The sequence below is a fragment of the Nelumbo lutea genome, chromosome 3 (genome assembly GCF_056320005.1).
Source record: "Nelumbo lutea isolate HS-2025 chromosome 3, American lotus-T2T, whole genome shotgun sequence".
Lineage (NCBI taxonomy): Eukaryota > Viridiplantae > Streptophyta > Magnoliopsida > Proteales > Nelumbonaceae > Nelumbo > Nelumbo lutea.
In genome coordinates, this window is record NC_142686.1 from 41,536,574 (window position 1) to 41,555,047 (window position 18,474).

Here is an 18,474-nt window from a genome sequence, read left to right on the forward strand (position 1 = left end):
TAGCCAAGATGACTACTATTCGAGTTCTATTGTCCCTTGCAGCAAGTCACACTTGGCCTTTATACCAAATGGACGTGAAAAATGCCTTTCTGAATGGAGATCTGCAGGAAGAAGTTTACATGCATTTGCCTCCTGGATTCTATGATGCAGAAATAGGTAAGAAGGTCTGTCGGCTCAACAAGGCTTTGTATGGTTTGAAACAGTCACCTAGGGCTTGGTTCGATAGATTCAGACTAGCATTTGTGAAGTTTGGATATGTACAGGCCCAGTCAGATCATACCCTATTCATCAAGAGGGTGGAGTCCTCTTTGACACTATTGGCAGTATATGTTGATGATATTGTGGTCACAGGGAATGATAGCCATGAGATTGAGTCTCTTAAACAACTTCTTCACCAAGAATTTGAGGTGAAGGACCTTAGTGTACTCCGGTATTTTTTGGGTATTGAGGTTGCTAGATCCAAACAGAGGATCTTTATATCTCAGAGGAAATATGTCCTAGACCTATTGACAGAAACTAGAAAGTTGGGTGTCAAGCCTGCAGATACACCAATTGAACAGAATCATAGGATTAGTGCCGAGAGTGGGGAGCTTCTTGAAGACAAAGTTATGTTCCAGCAACTGGTAGGAAAGCTCCCATATCTCTGCCTCACTCGGCCAGATATTACTTATGTTGTTAGTGTTGTCAGCCAGTACATCCATTCTCCTAGAACCACACATCTTCTTGCGGCAAAAAGAATCTTAGCCTACTTGAAGAGATGCCTAGGTAGGGGTATACTTTTCAAGAACAACAATCACATGAAGGTGGAGGTCTATACTGATGCAGATTGGGCTGGGAGTGTTGATGACAGAAGGTCTACCTCAGGATATTATGCTCTTGTGGGAGGAAACCTTGTCTCCTGGAGAAGTAAAAAACAAAGTGTTGTCTCCCGGTCAAGTGCTGAAGCAGAATACAGGTCCATGGCCAATGGAGTGGCTGAAATCCTATGGCTAAGATCTCTACTTGAGGAGTTGGGTATTGAGTATGAGAAGCCCCTGGTGTTGTACTGTGATAATCAAGCCGCCATTAATATAGCACATAATCCAATACAGCATGACAGAACCAAACACATTGAAGTTGACTGCCATTTTGTGCGAGAAAGGGTCTCATCTCAAGAAGTATGCCTCCCTTACATCATATCCAGTATGCAACTAGCAGACATCCTCACTAAAGCCGTATCAAGAAAAAAGCTAGAGGCGGATCTATCCAAGTTGGGAATGATGAACATATACTCCCAACTTGAGGGGGAGTGTAGAGAACATTGATGTGGGCCCCACAGCTGTGGTCCCACTCTGTCCGTAGGGTAGAATGTATCTAGTCACAGCTGCGGTTATTTTACTATTCTGTTATTTCTAGTTTCAGTTCTATATTGTTTGTTATTTGTTAGCAGTTATGATGTAAACACCAAGGGCAGATGTCCTTTCATGTAACTAGCATAACCTATATATATTAACTTAAAGTGGCGGCGGCAGAATAATTGACATTCTGTTCTTCTCCTCAAAAACTGTGTTCTATTGCTCTTTCACCACTCTTTCTTCTACTTCTTCACTTTCTCTTCTCATCGAACCTGAAATCTTTTAGTGGTCAAGACTGAATAGCAGTCTTGAAAACCTACAATAAGAAAGGGTAAATGGCAGTCTAGCAGATGCTAGCCCACTGGAAGCAGTTTGGCAATTATGTGTGAATGTCATTCTTTCTAATTAACTAATAAATCAGATATATTATTGATAAAAAAGGAATTATTTGATTTTTGTGTATGGCTAAAAAGAAAAGAACTGCATATGAACTCATGGTGATGCATCTTCCTGTATGGGTATTTATAAGCATGGATATAAGCATTGTTTTGTAAAAACTTTGAAAAGGAATAAACAAAGTGGATAGATGTCTTTATTCCATGGTTTGATTAGAAGAGAAAGAAAGCAAAGTGGCTAACATGAGGCATTAGCTTTACATTGAAGTTGCTCAGGCTGAACCGACCACATGCATCAAAGAAGAAACATTTCATAGATATCCATCAAAAAAACAGGCTTTTTATAGATACCTAAATGGGTTATTTTTAACATGTTTTTCAACCACCAAATTAGTTTACTTATAAGTACCTTTTTGTTTTCTTTCTCACGAAGTTCAACTTTAGTTTCTTCTAGGTGGACAAAATCAGGAGCTGTTATATTGATAGTAATGAGGCTTGTCCCTTTATTCTGAATCAGAAGTGAAAGATCTGGAGATTCTGGGAAGCACAAATTATAACTTTATCATCCATCAAAAAAATTATCTTAAGTTTTAAATATAAAAAATAACTTAAGAACTCAAGACATGCTTAGACCAGTATAGAACATTGAGCTATAATGAAAACATCCCAAGACAGTTTGGTGTAGAACAAGTCAAACATGGCAATTTGAATGTTTCATTTGCAGGTAAAAGAAGCTACAAATTTTCTATAATAAGAAAACTAGATCCTTGGAAAAATCTCAGTGCATCTTTTTCTTATACACAGATATGGTGTGGAAACCTAGGAATAACATCTGCAATTAGGACTGATATGAGGGATCTGTCTACGATATGAATGAGAGCCACCAATGCATGAATGACTAGTATGGCCTATGAAGCATGGGTCATAATCCATGGTGTAAGAGTCACAACTCTAGCATTCTATTAGTGGCCTCAGCCCCCCCCCCTTTTTCTGATCAGAAATAGCGGTCTCAGTTTCTAGTCAAAATGCATACACACAACTCTAGATACACTTCTAGGCTCATTTTTCTTATCAGTCACACTTCTAAGCTCATTCCATTAGACACTAATGTGCCTGAGACAATAATAAACCAAAAATGAATGGCCAACAAAGAATAACACCTTTAACAGCATAGAAAAACTCTAGGGTCTAGAGGAAGAACAAGGTTGCCCGATAAATCTATCAGTATTGTGCTTCTGGAGTTAAGACTGTCTGGAGAGAGAGAGAGAGAGAGAGAGAGAGAGAGAGGAGAATAATTTGGTGCCCTACCGGTTAAAGTTCATGGAATGTTGATACACATCTCATACCTCTAGATTTCTTTTGGAGAAAATTTCAAAACCAACTAAACTCAACTCAACCATAACCCTATTATCTGCAGTTCACCATACAAGCCCTCCCCTGCCATTTTGCTATATCAAAAGTCATGCTTCTGTCAAATTGCAAGCCCTTCTTGTTTACCACTTCAGACCAAAGTTTTAAAACAAAGAGGTGTGATGTGGGGTGTTCCACTACCCACGTTCCACTCCACAGGGTGTTCCACTTCATAACACAAGAAGCGTAAACCTAATCAAGAGGAGGGAGAGGAGGAGTTCTTTTAATTTCTTTTCTTTTCCTCAGAGGAATCCATACTACCCTACCTGGAGGCGCACCTCCAGTTGTACACCTCAAATTCCCGTCTTTAAAAGCATTGCTTCAGACTCTGATTTCTTTGGTCCTCCCCTTGCTCTATTAGAACCTTCTACTTTAACCAAGTCACTCCTACCTGGTGCAGTCATTGCTGAGTCTGCTCCAATGCTCTCATTTCTGACTTTGTAACCTTGCCACTCATCCATCTTGGCAACAATCATAAACATGTTGCTTGATTGCTCAGCACTCTGCCCCATATAACTATGGTGAATATCCTCTCTAATTTCTCCTTAATTATGGATGCTTGAACAATGGTACCAAAAATGGTTTCTTTGGGGTATCCCTTGACCATCAATCTTAATTGCACTTCCAATTTTACTAACATCATTACTAAAATTACAATATACATCATGGGACCCCCTCTTGTAAATTTCCAGTTAGTTTATCCATAAATGATGCAAAATGATAAACTAAGTGCTGACCCTTGGTATAAAACCATTATGATTGGAAATTCTCATCTCTCCTTCCTGAGTCCTTACATCGGTTATTGCCCCTTCACACATATCTCTAATATATAGTTATGTACCTACTGAAGGTCCCTTCCCTTCCCAAAACCCACCAGATGACTTCTATGGAGACCCCATCATATTCTTTTTGCAAGTCAATAAATACCAAATGAATCCAAATTAGTTTTCTAATTCACTAGTTCTATTCATGTCTTAACCACTCACCCCTTCTCAAAGTTTCATAGTATATAGCTCACAAGCTTAACCCTATGATGATTATTGTAACAGGCAATAAAAATTTAAAGAAGAAGAAGAAGAGGAAGAAGAAGAAGAAGAAGAAAGATCATTATTGCAACTTTATATGTCACCTTTGTTCTTAGGGAGACTATTGTACTTTTCCTCCACTCATCAGGCACTTTCTATGTTTTAATAACCATATTGAATAACTTGGTCAACCATAATAAGACCATCTCACCCATAATCGCTTTGAAGGGAGGGCAGGTTTCATTTTGATGAGGAAGTTGATGGCTCTTAGGGAGGACCTAAAAGTTTGGAAGAAGGAGGTTTTCGGGAATATTTCAATTAAAAAAGCCGAATTGCTCATAAAGATGGCAGACCTAGAGAGATTAGAGGAAAGGGATATCTTATCAAGGGAAGGTAAAAGGAAGAAGGAGAGTGTGAGAGGGGAATTATTGGAGGTGATTCATATGGAAGAAGTTATGCGGAGGTAGAAGTCAAGGGCAATTTGGCTAAAAGAAGGTGATAAGAATATTGCTTTCTTTCATGCACAAACAAGGGGTAGGAGGAGAAATAATTTAATTTCTAGTTTAGAAGAGGATTCCAGAATCATTGATGATCCAAAAGAAGTGAAGGAAATTAGAAAATTCTATATCAACTTGTACAAGGCTACCCCAAGTAAAAAGGTTTTCTTGGGTAATGTAGAATTAGGAAGGATTGAGGAGGGCTTAAGGGACTAGTTCGTGGAAAGGGAGTTTGATGAAAAGGAAATTTGGGAGGCAATAAGTATTATGAAAGGTGACAAGGTTCCAGGTCCCAATGGGTTTCATATATCTTTCTACAAAAGTTATTGGCATGTGCTAAAAGAGGATGTATTGAGGATGTTTAATGAATTTTGGCAGGAAAAGATCATTAAGAGAAGTGCCAATGCAACCTTCATATCTCTAATTCCAAAAGTAGAAGGAGTCTCTAGAATTAAAGACTTTAGACTAATCATCTTGATCTCAAGCTCCTAAAAAATCACTGCTAAAGTTCACTCTAGAAGATTAAGATCCATCTTGCATGATGTTGTGGGCCCAACCCAGATGGCTTTTGTAGAAGACGGGAAATTTCTTGATGGGGTGATGATTTCAAGTGAATGTGTTCACTCAAGGCTGAGAAATGGTCATCCAGGTTTAGTTTGCAAGCTTGACATTGAGAAGGTTTATGATAATGTGAATTGGGGTTTTCTGGAGGATATTTTGGCTATGATGAGTTTTGGGGAGAGGTGGAGAAGTTGGATGTTTGCATGTATTTCTTCGATCTCCTTTTCAGTTCTTGTAAATGGAATATCCACACCTTTTCTTCCAAGCTCACAGGGGTTTGAGACAGGGAGATCCGCTGTCACTGTTGTTGTTTGTCTTGGTAGCAGAAATTCTAAATCACTTACTCTACAAAGGATCAGAAGTTGGGATGCTTGAAGGGTTTAGTGCAGGAAGACAATGGAATCTCCAACACTCATCTTCAATTTGCGGATTACACATTGGTATTCTTGGGTGCATCAATTGAGCAAGTGCTGAATTTAAGAGTGATTCTCATATTTTAAGAAATGTTGGCATGACAAAAGATCAATCTAAAGAAGAGTGTGATGACTGATGTGAGTGATATCCCTGATGCTTATTGGAGGATTGTGCTTCATCTCTGGGTTGTTTGGTGGGGGAGTTCCCCTTTACTAATTTGGGCCTCCCTATAGGGGCAAAAGCTTCGGTCTCCTCTAATTGGGCCTCTAAAAGGATTACTCTTTTTTTTATGAGTTTGGTGGAAGGCTTACTCTTATTAAGAATTTGATGTCCAATCTCATGGTTTATTACCTTTCACTCTTAAAGGCTCTCTTTATGTGATAAGCTCAATTGAAAATTTGCAAAAGGAGTTTTTATGGGGAGTTAAAGGGTTTGAGAAGAAATTCCACTTAAGTGGGATAAAGTTTGCAAGGAAAAAAAAAAGATGGGGAATTGGGGATAAGAAAGTTGAAGATATTCAATAAAGCCCTTTTAGGGAAATGGTTATGGAGATTTGGGTTGGAGAAGGGTGGTGGCTTGCAATTGCAATATGGGGTTATTGGATTCAGGTGGGACCCTAGAGAAGTGAAGAAATCCTATGGGGTAAGTGTGTGGAAAGAAATTATGTGTTTCCAATCAACTTTTCTTAGTCTAATTTTCTTCAAAGTTGGTGATGGCTCAAAAATTAAATTTTGGGAAGATAATTAATTAGCTGGGTATCGGAAAGTTGTGAGATCTTTGCCCTCACCTGTATAGGTTGGGCATGAAGAATATCTCTATTGAAGAGAATTTTGAGATTAATCACGGTAGAGCAATTTGGTGTCCAAAATTTAGGAGGCCTATCTTTGATTAGGAAATTCAAGAGTGTTTAGATCTTCTAGCAAAGTTACAGCCAATTGAGCCTCAGACGGAAAAGAATTATTCAAGATGGTGGAAAGAATCTAAAAATGGTCTATTCTCACTCAAATCCTTCTACAAGTCCTTGTCAAGGTCAAGTGGAGAAAATTCTGGTTCAAAAGGCATTTGGGGAAACTCTGTTCCCCCGAGGGTGGAAGCTTTTGCTTGGCTAGTGGCATTGGATAGTATATTGACATTAAAACATCTTCAAGATAGAGGCTTTCACTTAGCTAGCAAATGTTATCTTTGTGAGAATGTTGAGGAGAATGTCTTTTCATTTGCTTGTTGAGTGTCTCTTCTCCAAGTTCATTTAGGGCTTTTTCTTCAAGTTCTTCAAGGCTGGCAGGTGGTCTCCCAATTCTGTGGAGGAAATCTTCTCCAAATGGCCTAAGATATCTGGAAATGTCAAGGTAAAGATCGTTTGGAGCTATATTCCTTTCCCAGTTTGTTGGGAACTCTAGAAAGAAAGAAATAGAAGAATATTGATGAGAAAGCTCGGTCAAGGAAACATATAACACTTTATGCAGCAAACTAATTATGAACTAGAACCTCATTCTCCCAAAGTTTGAAGGAATCACAAAGAAAGGTCTTGGCTTTGGATTTTGGAACTCTTTGCAGCTGGCCTAATTGTTTTCTTTTCATTCATGTGGACTTGTTTTTCTTCTCGGTGTATCTTTCTCTTGTTTTGCTCCCCTTTGTAACTTTGCTCTCTAGTGATATCTTGTCACTATTAGATATGCTTTTTTCTATTAATAAATTTTCTTTTTTTATTTACTACCAAAAAAATCTGTGATTAGTTTGCATTAAGATAAGTTGATCCAGTGGCCTACAAAATGAAAATGTTCTAGGTTTTTATTGGTATTAGTAACTAGACTGCAGTACTTTCAGCATTACATTGTCTAATATATGAATCTTCTGTGTTGGTATACATGCTGCATGTGTGCTAGCATATCTCTGCATCTGTGTATCTCTACATGTTAATTGAATACGCAATTAACATCTAGTACCATACATAGAAAGATACTGGATCAGATTTATCACCTCCCCAAGCTTTTAATTTCCAATATTGCATGTCTACATTTTTAATATATAATCCCATTTCTTGCCGTGATGGCTGAACCAGTGTTTTAAAAGGCATACCTCAGGTGCACGCAGGCACACAGGCAAGGCACTTAAGGCATACACCTTGCTTGAACTCAGGCATCACCACTTTCAAAATGAGTGCACCTAGTGGACCTGTTAACTTTTAAGTAGCCTTTTGTTGTTGCTTGTCATTAGCAATGGTGATCAGCAGTTGCTGCTTCCTCCATCCCCATCTGTTTGCAATAAACCCTAAGATTTTCACTTCCAATATGAACTGTCTTCCTCACCACTACACGGATGAAAGTGTCTTGAATCCCCACCAGATAGTTCAACAATGCATGCGTTGATTGTGATTTTTTTTCTTGATAAGTAATAGACAAAAATATTAGAAACTTAAAAACAGAAGCATACAAGTGTGGTTACATTTTTATATATAAAAGAAGCCATGAGAGCATAGCCTTGCTCTCTTCCCATTTTTATCAAATTACAACTGAGCAAAAAAAAAACTTGACTTCAATTCACTACTTGTCTTGCAAGCCAATCACCCAAACTATTAGCAGACCTTTGAACCCATATAACCTCTTTTTTAAGAAAGGGTAACTGAAATTTCTTTTTTTTTATCAATAACAGAAATCAATTTATTAATAGATAATAAAGTTACAATAATCCAGGTAGAGGTAAAGATGCTTAACTCTCCTGAAAAAGAAAAAAGAAAAGAGGATTACAATACAGCCCAAAACATCTGTTCCCTTCCCACCCCTTGTTTTGCCAATGTATCTGCAAAAGCATTTGATGTCCTCTTCACCCATTGAAATTGAACCTCCATCCCCCTAGTTAACCATTTAGCTTCCCTTCTTTCATTTGCATATTTCCACAATCCACTGTCCTTCTGTAACCAGCTTTGAGTCTCCTTCAACAATTAGCCTATTAATACTCATCTCCTTTGTTTTTCGTAAACCTTGGGGCCTGAAAACAAAGCAATCACCTTTCCATTATCATCTCTGAACACCCCACCAACACCTGAGGGCCCAGGATTACCTTCACTACTGCCATCAAAATTTAATTTTACAAACCCTGGGCCTAGTGGAGACAATAAGGGAGGCACCTGATGAGAGAGGAGCAGAATTTGCCACTTCCAACCAGCCATTCAGTAGCATAACTGTAGAGACATCAACAAACATATCCAAAGACTTCAGCCAATGCACCACCTTAACCAATATTACCTCAATGATACCTTCTTTGTTCCTTTCCTTATCAGAAAAGGTCCTAGAGTTCCTCTCTTCCCATATAGTCCAGCAAATAACAGCCCTCACACACCATCACATAACCCTACCCCTTTTCTTAGGCCAACTAAGGAAAGAGGTGGTAAACAAGCTTCATATATCTAGTGGAGGGGCCCACCTACAACCAAATAAAGAAATAAACCATTGCCATATATCAGAAACAAAAGGACAGGAAATTAAGTAAGTGATACGAGATTTCACCATTAGCCTTGCAGAGGGTGCACCGATTTAGGGACAAGCACCAATTTGGCCTTTTCTTCTGGAGCAAATCACATGCGTTACATCTTTCCAGGAATGCCTCCAAACAAAAAGCTCCAATCCTTAGAGGGATCAGCTTACCCGATATTTCCTTAACTGGGAAAGACTGGATAGAATTGTTGGTCTATTGTGCCAAGGACTTAAAGAAAGAAGCATAAGAAAAGGCCCCTGAGGGGGACAAAGTCCAAATTCTATCCCTTTTTGAAGGGTCCAAAACCACCCCATTCAAAACCTGAATTAAATCCACAACATTTCCCAATTCTAACTCCCTAAGGTCACTCCTAAGACCCAAATCCCAATCATACCCAAAATATGACTCAAAAAGGACCAAAAAATCAGACACACACTTGCCTTTGAAACGGGAGATGGAGAATAAAAGGGAATTTGGTCTTTCAGGGGTACATCCCCCACCCACAAATGTTCCCAAAATTTAACCTAATTCCCAGAGCAAAGCATACCTGATGTATTGCAAAAACGAGGGAAGAATGGCATGTATGGATTTCCAAGGAGAGGCCATGTTAGTCCTTGCCACAAGTCCAAAGTCCCGGCCATCAACTGCATCTCCATGAATACTCAATATTACCTTGGTCCACAGCTTATCCCTATCCCCTCCAAACCTCCACAACCATTTACCCAACAAGGCTTCATTTTTCTTCCGGATATTACCCAATCCCAAGACACCCTCCTCTCTACACTTGGAGACTATCTCCCAACTCACTCTATGATCTTTCCTTTCCTCCCGTGGCTCCCATAAGAAATCTCTCATCAACTTTTCCAGCACTCTACTTATTTTTTCTGGGATTCTAAACACATATAAGTAATACACTGGCAATCTAGCCAATGTAGACTTAATCAAAGTGATTCTTCCACCCAGAGATAAATAATTCTTCTTCCAAGGGGCTAGCCTTTTCGTAAACCCATCAATTATTGGGCTCAAAAAACTGTTATTCTTCGGGTTATCCCCTAAAGGCATTCCCAAGTATATCATAGGCCACTGTGACACCTCACAACCCAAAATCTCAACCCTTTCCCTCATCTCTCCTTCTTCCATGTTCACCCTTACCACACAGCTCTTATCAAAGTTAACCTTCAAATTTGACATTTTTTCAAATAATTGCACTATTTTTTTTATCAATAAAAAAATAATTGCACTATCATCTTCATATTTCAGACCCATCTCACATCCTCCCCTTCACAGAATAGGATTGTGCCATCAGCAAACTATAGATGCGTGATAGGCAACCTGTCTCTTCCAACCCTCCACCCTCTAAGTAGGTTCCTCGAATTTGCCCTCTCAATTAATTTCACCAACACTTCTGCTATCAAAGTAAAGAGAAATGGGGAAAGGGGGTCCCCTTGTCTAATTCCCCTAGTGGCTGGGAGACGATCCACTACAGACCCATTCACCAAGATTGAGTAATGACAAGTCTCAATACATCCCAAGATCCATTTGCACCATTTTACTCCAAAGCCAAAGCAGTCCATCACTTGCATTAAGAATGACTAATCAACCATGTCATAAGCTTTCTCTAGATCCAACTTAAACACAATCCCCTTCTTCTTGCTTCTCCTTAGATCCTCCACACACTCATTAGCAACTAAAACTTGGCCCATAAATGCCCCTTGATTCTGTGATATTAGATCTAGAAGTACTTCTTTGATTCTTCTAGACAATACCTTAGCAATGATTTTGTACAAACTGTTAACCAAACTAATAGGTCTATATTCTCTAGGGTGACTTGCTCCAATTTTCTTTGGAACCAATGCAATAAAAGTTGAATTTACTCTCAGATTTATCACCCCCCTTTGATGAAATTCATTGAAAACTTTAAGGATGTCCTGCTTCAATATCTCCCAACAATCCTAGTAAAAGGCCAAAGTGAAACCATCCGGACCTGGTGCCTTAGATCTATCCATTGAGAATATTGCCTCCCTTATTTCCTCCACCTCAAATTTTCTTTTAAGCCACTCCTTTGCCTCCTCAAAAAGTTTTGACCAATCTAGACCTTCCAACCAGATCCTCTAATTCAGGAGCCTTCTATATATAGACTTAAAATGCTCCACAAAAACCCTGGCAATCTCACCCTGCTGAGTAAGGGTCACCCCATCAACCTCCAATTTTGAGATCAAATTTTTCCTTTTTCTCCCATTGGCCATTACATGAAAGAATTTGGTATTTCTATCCCCCTCCTTCACCCACTAATGCCTTGATTTTTGTCTCCGACTAACTTCTTATTTAAACAGTATGTCCTCTAATTGCTTCCTCAGTCCCCATCTCTCTTCTTTATCCCTAACACCAAGCGTGCCTTCATTTTCCTTCACATCCAACTCCTCAATTTGATTCATCAAAACCTGTTTCCTTTCCTCAATCCTACCAAAGTGAAGGGTATTCCATTCCTTAATTTTTGCTTTCAACTACTTCAATTTCCAATGAAATTTCATACCCTCCTAATTGGCCCTTGGGGCACTCCAATTCCACCAATCCTTAACTAGATCCTCAAAACCCGGGTGGGACAACCACATATTCTCAAATCTGAAAGGTGGCGGCCCTCTATTGCCAATATTTTCCCTCATTAAAACAATGGGCCAATGATCTAAGGTTACCCTAGGCAGGGTTCTAGAAGTAATCACCCCCTAGTGCTCCTCCCAATCTGTTGTGAATAAGAATCTATCCAACTTCAAACAAATAGGATTTGCCTATAGGTTGGACCAAGTGAATGTGCCATGCATCAGTGGAACCTCCTTTAGTTCAAAGCAGTTAATAAAACTATTAAACCTCCTCATACTTGTGTTTCCCTCACCCCTACCATTATTTGTCTCCTCTACAAATCTTATGACATTGAAGTCCCCACCTAATCACCATGGTCCTTCCCATAGTCCTCTGATGTCTTCCAATTCCTCCCACAGCTCCTTTCTTTCTCTATATCTAGGTGGGCCTTATGTATTGATCAACACCCACCCAAACCCATCTGCCCTTTGTCTAAACTTGAGGGACACAGTAAACCTCCCAATCAACTCTTCCATCCCTTCTAAACTTTCTTCTTTCCACATTGTCACTATTCCCCTTGAACTACCCTAAGCAAGGTTCATTGCCCAATTTATTCCCCTTGCCTTCCATATAGATCTTGCTCATCTTCCATCTAATTCCATTAATTTCGACTCCTGAATCAGCACTATATCTGGGTCCCCTCTGCTTATCACTTCCTTTATCAATGGCCTTTTCCTTCTACCCCCTAATATTCCAGCTTAAAATCTTCATTTCCACTTCTTTTTTTATCCCTTTCTTCTACCCTTTTAGTCACTCCCCTCCTTCTCCCCTTTCTCTCACTAAATTCCTTATCTTCCTCAACATCTCTTCTTAGCCTCTCAGCCTCACTCAATTTTCTCTTTTTAATCTTGCCATCCTCCTTTCCTTTCCTAAAAAAGACCTTCAAATCATCTGGCTTCTTTACTTTACAGCCTAATTGCTCAGCCAAGTCCGCATCCAACACTTTCTGTTCACTTCCATTGGCACCCATCTTCTCTATTAAATTCTCAGATTTCTATTCTCATGTGTTATCCCCACTCTTACTTCTTTGTGAACTTCCACCCCCTAAACTCCTACCTCTGTAATTTTTCTCAGCTTCTTCTCTTTTCAGTTCCTCCAAGAATCTTTCTATTAACTTCCAAATCCTTTCCCCCACTTCCTCCTCTCCCTCTACACATTTTCTTTTCTCCAAACTCTGCACCCTAGGGTTTTCTTGAGCTTGTGGCAATACGGCTAGCAGGGAATCTGGCACACAGGCAGCAGACAGAAGAATATGATTAGTACTAGACTTAATATTCACTGCCATACCCTGGTTTGACTCCGAGACGGGATCCGCAGAGGAGCAGGGGGAACCTATCGCAGTTACTACACTTGGAAACTGAGGATTGCAAATCTCCTTAGTTGAAGCTAACTGTTGGGATACATTTCCTGTCAGAGGCTTATCTTTCAATAAACTCCTTAGGCTTGTAATTCATCCATGTTTTCGTTGTCTCTGCTTGGTTCACGAAAAGCGCCTCCTACCTGCTCACCAAAAATCTGCCCATTGTTCATTACATGGTCGGGTTTATCTTTACTCAACTCCAGCTTATCCCCCCCTGTGGACCAAAACATACTCCACACTATTTACTACCTTCACCTCCTCAGATGGATGCATACAAGGGGTTACTCTTCCCTTGATTTGCTCAACGTCAAAAAGGAGAGTAGTGTCAAGCAAGTCTTCCTCGCTGGCTACCACTACAATTTTATCGTCCAAGCTGCTCGCAACAGAATTATTTGTCGAGTCTCCTTCCTCCTCATCAGAAGATTTTCCGTCAATCCACCCATCATCTTCCACATCCATGTCTTCCAGCCGTTCCCTAGAGTATCTCGGATTGGGGCGATCCGTAATCTTCTTCCCCAATACCTGTTAATTGTACGGGGGTCGAGGCATCCATTGCCTGTTTTCTTTTTTGGAGTTCTTCGATTCTTGAGCAGAACCAATTCTCTTTGGGGACGATAGTAGACCCCAAAAACCATTTGCAATCTTCACCCCTAAATTACCCCTTACATGATAAATTGAGTCACATGCACCCTCCCCCCGGTTCGACCCAGAGGCTCGAATATCCTGGGCCCAGTTTAAACTCATAATGTTTTTATTGCTGACCCACATCAGCCCCGAGCTCCTGGCCACGTCAGCATATGATGGTCTGACCACCTGAGTTTTAAACATAATATTTTTTGAATTATTCTCTTTCAAGGTGGTCGCCCAAGACTTCCTTGGGACCCGACTCTTCCTCTTCCCAGAAAAGTTCTCCCTTTTCCTTTCTCCTCCCACTATATTTCTGCCATGTGTGCTTCTTTCCTCCACGTCACCTTCGAACAACTCCTCCACAAAGACGCTTCCACTTCCATCAGTACCCAAATCTTCCCCCATAGTTCTTCCGAGAAGATAGTCACCAAGCGGGGCACCTCCTCAGGCTTGATCCCATGGATTCTTACTTTGATCACCGTCATGTCACTGAAGCTGCAGTCCTCCATCAAGCCACCAATGTGTGGACTATTTTCTCTACTGTCAACTTATTCCAGAAGTTGAACGGCACCCCAACAAGCTTAGTGTTGAAACATCCTACTGCAATATCTCACTCATTACAAGACATACACCATTCTTCGATGACGATCAACCCTTCCTGGGTTTCGATAGAAAGTTCTATCTTCGCCTCCCCTGTGTTGAGAATGGCTCTGTTTTCACTAAACGGCACCACAAGAACAGGTTTTTAAATGCTAAAAATCCTCACTATTTCCTTTGCAATGAGCTGCCAGTCATTAATCTTTTTTCCAGTTATCAACACAAATCTGTTCTTCCATTTCTGTTTATCTACTTCCAACTCCAACTTAATTTAACAGAGCAGGCAACTGACATATTTAGTCTCTGTTCCTCCACTGCCTTCTGAGTTATTTGCTCTCCCTTGCCTACCATATCACTCTCACTCTCCCCCAACTCTGCTTTCTCCATTAAAGTCTTTTGCTGAACCTTTTCAATTATCTCTTTCAATACCAGGTATTCCTGTAGCTTTTCTGAAAAACACTTCCAACCTGTCTTCCTATTTCCTTCCAGGATACACACAAACTTCCTACTGCCTTCTCCAAAACATTCTGTTATCACTGTAAACCACCCCTTTCAGTTGTTTCTTAGTTCAGCTATAAAGTTCTTCCTTTCCATATTCAGATGACCTTTCCATCCAACTTCTTGCTGCAAATAACTCCATCCATAAAACCCTTCACCCAAATCACGGCATCTCTGCAAAGAAAAATCGTTGTTTTTTATCTTCCCTGATCTAAAGGCACACCTGTCCCTTGTTTCTACAAGCTTCAAACACATACTTTTTGGCTTCGAACTCCAGCTCTCTTCGCCATCTTGCAGCCGGCTTGAACTCCATAGCTTAAAGAGATGTGGAAGGTTATCTGGGAAAAGGCATGCTTGCTCACAGGCAAGCAAACTCTAAGAACGATAAAGTAGGTAAACGAGATGTACCACATAGAAAACAAAAGAGATACACTTGAATTACTAGGCAGAGTTCTCTCATTACACAATGAATCCCTGTGAAGCCCAAATTTAGATAGATCATGTGCTATTTTATTCAACTATGTAGGAATCCAAACAAGATTTGCATTCATATTTCTCAAAGAGTCTCTAGCCTCTACCAAGTGCCAAGTAATGAGCCAGCCTCCAAGGGCCCCCATCCTCCTCTCCTAACCGTCTGGCTGTTTGCAGAATCACCTTCAATGGCTATGGCTACAAACCCAAGTCTTTCGCAATTTGAATTCCTGCAAGCATGGGCAGCACTTTAGCCTTGGTTGAGTGAACAGTCCCTACCAAGGTTTTAAAAGGCTAAAGGTGGAGGAAAGGTGGTTGAGTATCATAGAGGCAAGGCATAAGCCTCGTGGCATTTTGAGGCCCAAGTCTCACAAAAAAATAAAATAATAATAATAATAATAATCCACGAAAATTGTCTAAAAGGGTATATGAAATAGATAAGCATTTTTCTAAAAATAGAACCACTTTTTCTCATTTCAGAACATAAAAACGTAAACGTGAAATATGTTTATTCAATTTATCTCAACAAAATGGAACAAAATGCATGCAAAAAGAACCTATAGCGAAAGGAAACCAAACAATAGTAGAATCTGATCCACTAATGCAACAATTCTCACAAAGAAACAATACAAAATAGAGTACTTATTTGACCTCATGACAGTGAGAGTGGCACATTGGGTGAAAACTGTTGGAATGTTAAATTTATTTCTTATGTTTGTATTCTTCTGAGTAAGGGTCCGTTTGGACTAGTTAAAGTGGTTTTTCTTTGTTCTATGTATTGTAACTTAAGTAGGGGCATAAGGGTCCTTTCCCTTTTAATTATGGCCGCCCTATATATATTAATATAAGCTAGCACTGACAGCCATAGTAGTTGACTCCAAAACACTCTTCTCTTCTCCCTTCTCTTCTCCCTTCTCTCCTCCCTTTCTCTTCTCTTCTTCTTACTCTCTTCTCCTCTGTTCTGCTGTTAATATGGTATCAGAGCGGTTCGGCGAGGCCTGTGAGCAGATCGAACAAGTTTCCTCTTCCTCAACTTGTTGTCTTCTTCAACTGTGACCAAAAGGACAGATCTACGACTGGTACAGATCCTTTTTTAATATTTCTTTTCTTTTATCTTGGTTGTGTACCAAGAAAAACCAAATGAATCCAGACTGTTGAATGCCTTCTAAGAAGTTGTGAGGTTCGAACCTCTTTTTTTTATGGATCGTGTGATCCCATATCTGGAAATACAGATCTGTAGGTCGTGGATGACCTGATTTTTTTAACCCTTGTGGTGTGACCGTACTGGTTTATGACCCCTCCTAGCAGCCGATGTGTTTGGATGGTCTGGAAGTTGGGTGGAGTGTGACTGTTAGGACAGTTCAGCACTGAGATCAACCTAAAATCTTGCCTTTTTTGGACAATCCAAGCTGGTTTGTGGTCAGATTGTGTCCAGATTGCAGTGTGTGCATGTGGGCTTCATCCTTGGTGTGTTTCTAGGACTGTTTTTTTTGGTGCTAGGAGGGATCATAAGGTGTGTGTAAGATCAGAAAAGTGTTTGAATCATGTCCTCTGAGAATTCTGCAACTTCTGGAATTTCAGGAGGTCAAAATGGAATAAGTGGGGGATGGATATGAGTTTCCCCATGGCTGTAATCCCCTTTGATGGACTGAACTATCTTGAATGGTCTAGGGGAATTAAACTTTATATCATTGCTAGAGGAAAAATTGGGTATATTAATGGTAAAATCAAGGAACCAAAGATTGGTAGTGCTGAACATGACAGATGGGACCAAGAAAATAGCATGGTGATGTCATGGCTCTTGGTTTCCATGCTGCCACAAGTAGGGAAGACATTTATGTGGGCTGAAACAGCTTGTGAAATATGGGAACAAGTAAAATCTACTTATTCATAACAGAGACACTATGCAAAGATATATCAATTACAAGCAGAATCCTCCACTTGCAAGCAAGGGGAGAGGAGCTCTTGGCGTACTATTCAGACTTGACATCAATTTGGAAGGAACTAGATCATTATCAAAATGTGAATTCATGCAGTGGGTGTCTTAGTCAATTCATGCATAACCCTAAGACAACTCACTTTGAAGAGAAAGAATCCTTAGATACCTCATGAAGCTCCCAGCAGCTGGTTTGCTATTCCAAAAACATGGGCATTTGAAAGTGGAGGTGTATACAGATGTCGATTGGGTAGGGGCAATCGATGACAAAAAATGTACCAGTGGATATTGTACCTTCGTGGGGGAAACCTAGTCACCTGGAGAAGTAAGAAGCAAAGTATGGTGGCTAGATCCAGTGCTGAAGCAGAATACAGGGCTATGTCTCATGGAGTTGTTGAAATCATGTGGATAAAAAACTTGTTAGGAGAGTTGGGTTTGCAATTAACAGACCTATGTCACTCTACTGTGACAACAAAGCTGCTATCAATATTGTTGCTAACCCAATCCTCCATGATAGAACAAAACATATTGAAGTGGGCAAGCATTTTATTAGAGAAAAACTTGTGTGCGGAGAAGTGTGCACTCCATATGTCAGTTCAGAGGAACAACTTGCAAACATCTTCACCAAGAGCCTTCATCATGTGCGGCATAATAATTTGTGTAAGTTGGGCATGATTGACATCCATGTCCCAACTTGAGGGGGAGTGTTGGAATGTTAAATTTATTTCTTATGTTTGTATTCTGCTGAGTTAGGGTCCATTTGGACTAGTTAAAGTGTTTTTTTCTTTGTTTTATGTATTGTAACTTAAGTAGGGGCATAAGGGTCCTTTCCCTTTTAACTATGGTCGCCCTATATATATTAATATAAGTTGGCACCGCCAGCCATAGTAGTTGACTCCAAAACACTCACTTCTCTTCTCCCTTCCCTCCTCCCTTTCTCTTCTCTTCTTCTCCCTCTCTTCTCCTCTGTTCTGCTGTTAATAAAAAATTTAAGCCTTCTTAAACCCTTCTCTACCAATAATATTATTAGAAATTGGAGGCTGATAGCAAGGTATCAACTTTTTTCATTGCTAGAGTATCTGTCCAACCTAGTTGGGCCCCTCCAGCATGCTTTTTTAAAGCTCAAGTTGATGGCTGCAGTAGAGGCAATGCCGATTTGCTGGTATAGAGGGAGTATTTAGAAATGTTGATGGAAGCATTCTTGATTTATATTCTAGTCCTACTGGTTATTGTAATGCAAT

The 18,474-nt window shown here is 40.0% G+C and overlaps 1 protein-coding gene across 5 annotated transcripts in view; it reads right to left on the reverse strand.

Moving 5' to 3' along the window:
* Nucleotides 1–18,474, reverse strand: part of LOC148864482 (uncharacterized) — a 51,939-nt gene that overhangs the window by 21,682 nt on the left and 11,783 nt on the right. For all 5 annotated transcript variants that reach the window (XM_088977277.1, XM_088977278.1, XM_088977281.1 and 2 more), the window contains one exon: nt 2,139–2,266. In XM_088977277.1, coding sequence (XP_088833403.1) covers nt 2,139–2,266 — 128 coding nt within the window. The remainder of the gene's footprint in view (nt 1–2,138; nt 2,267–18,474) is intronic.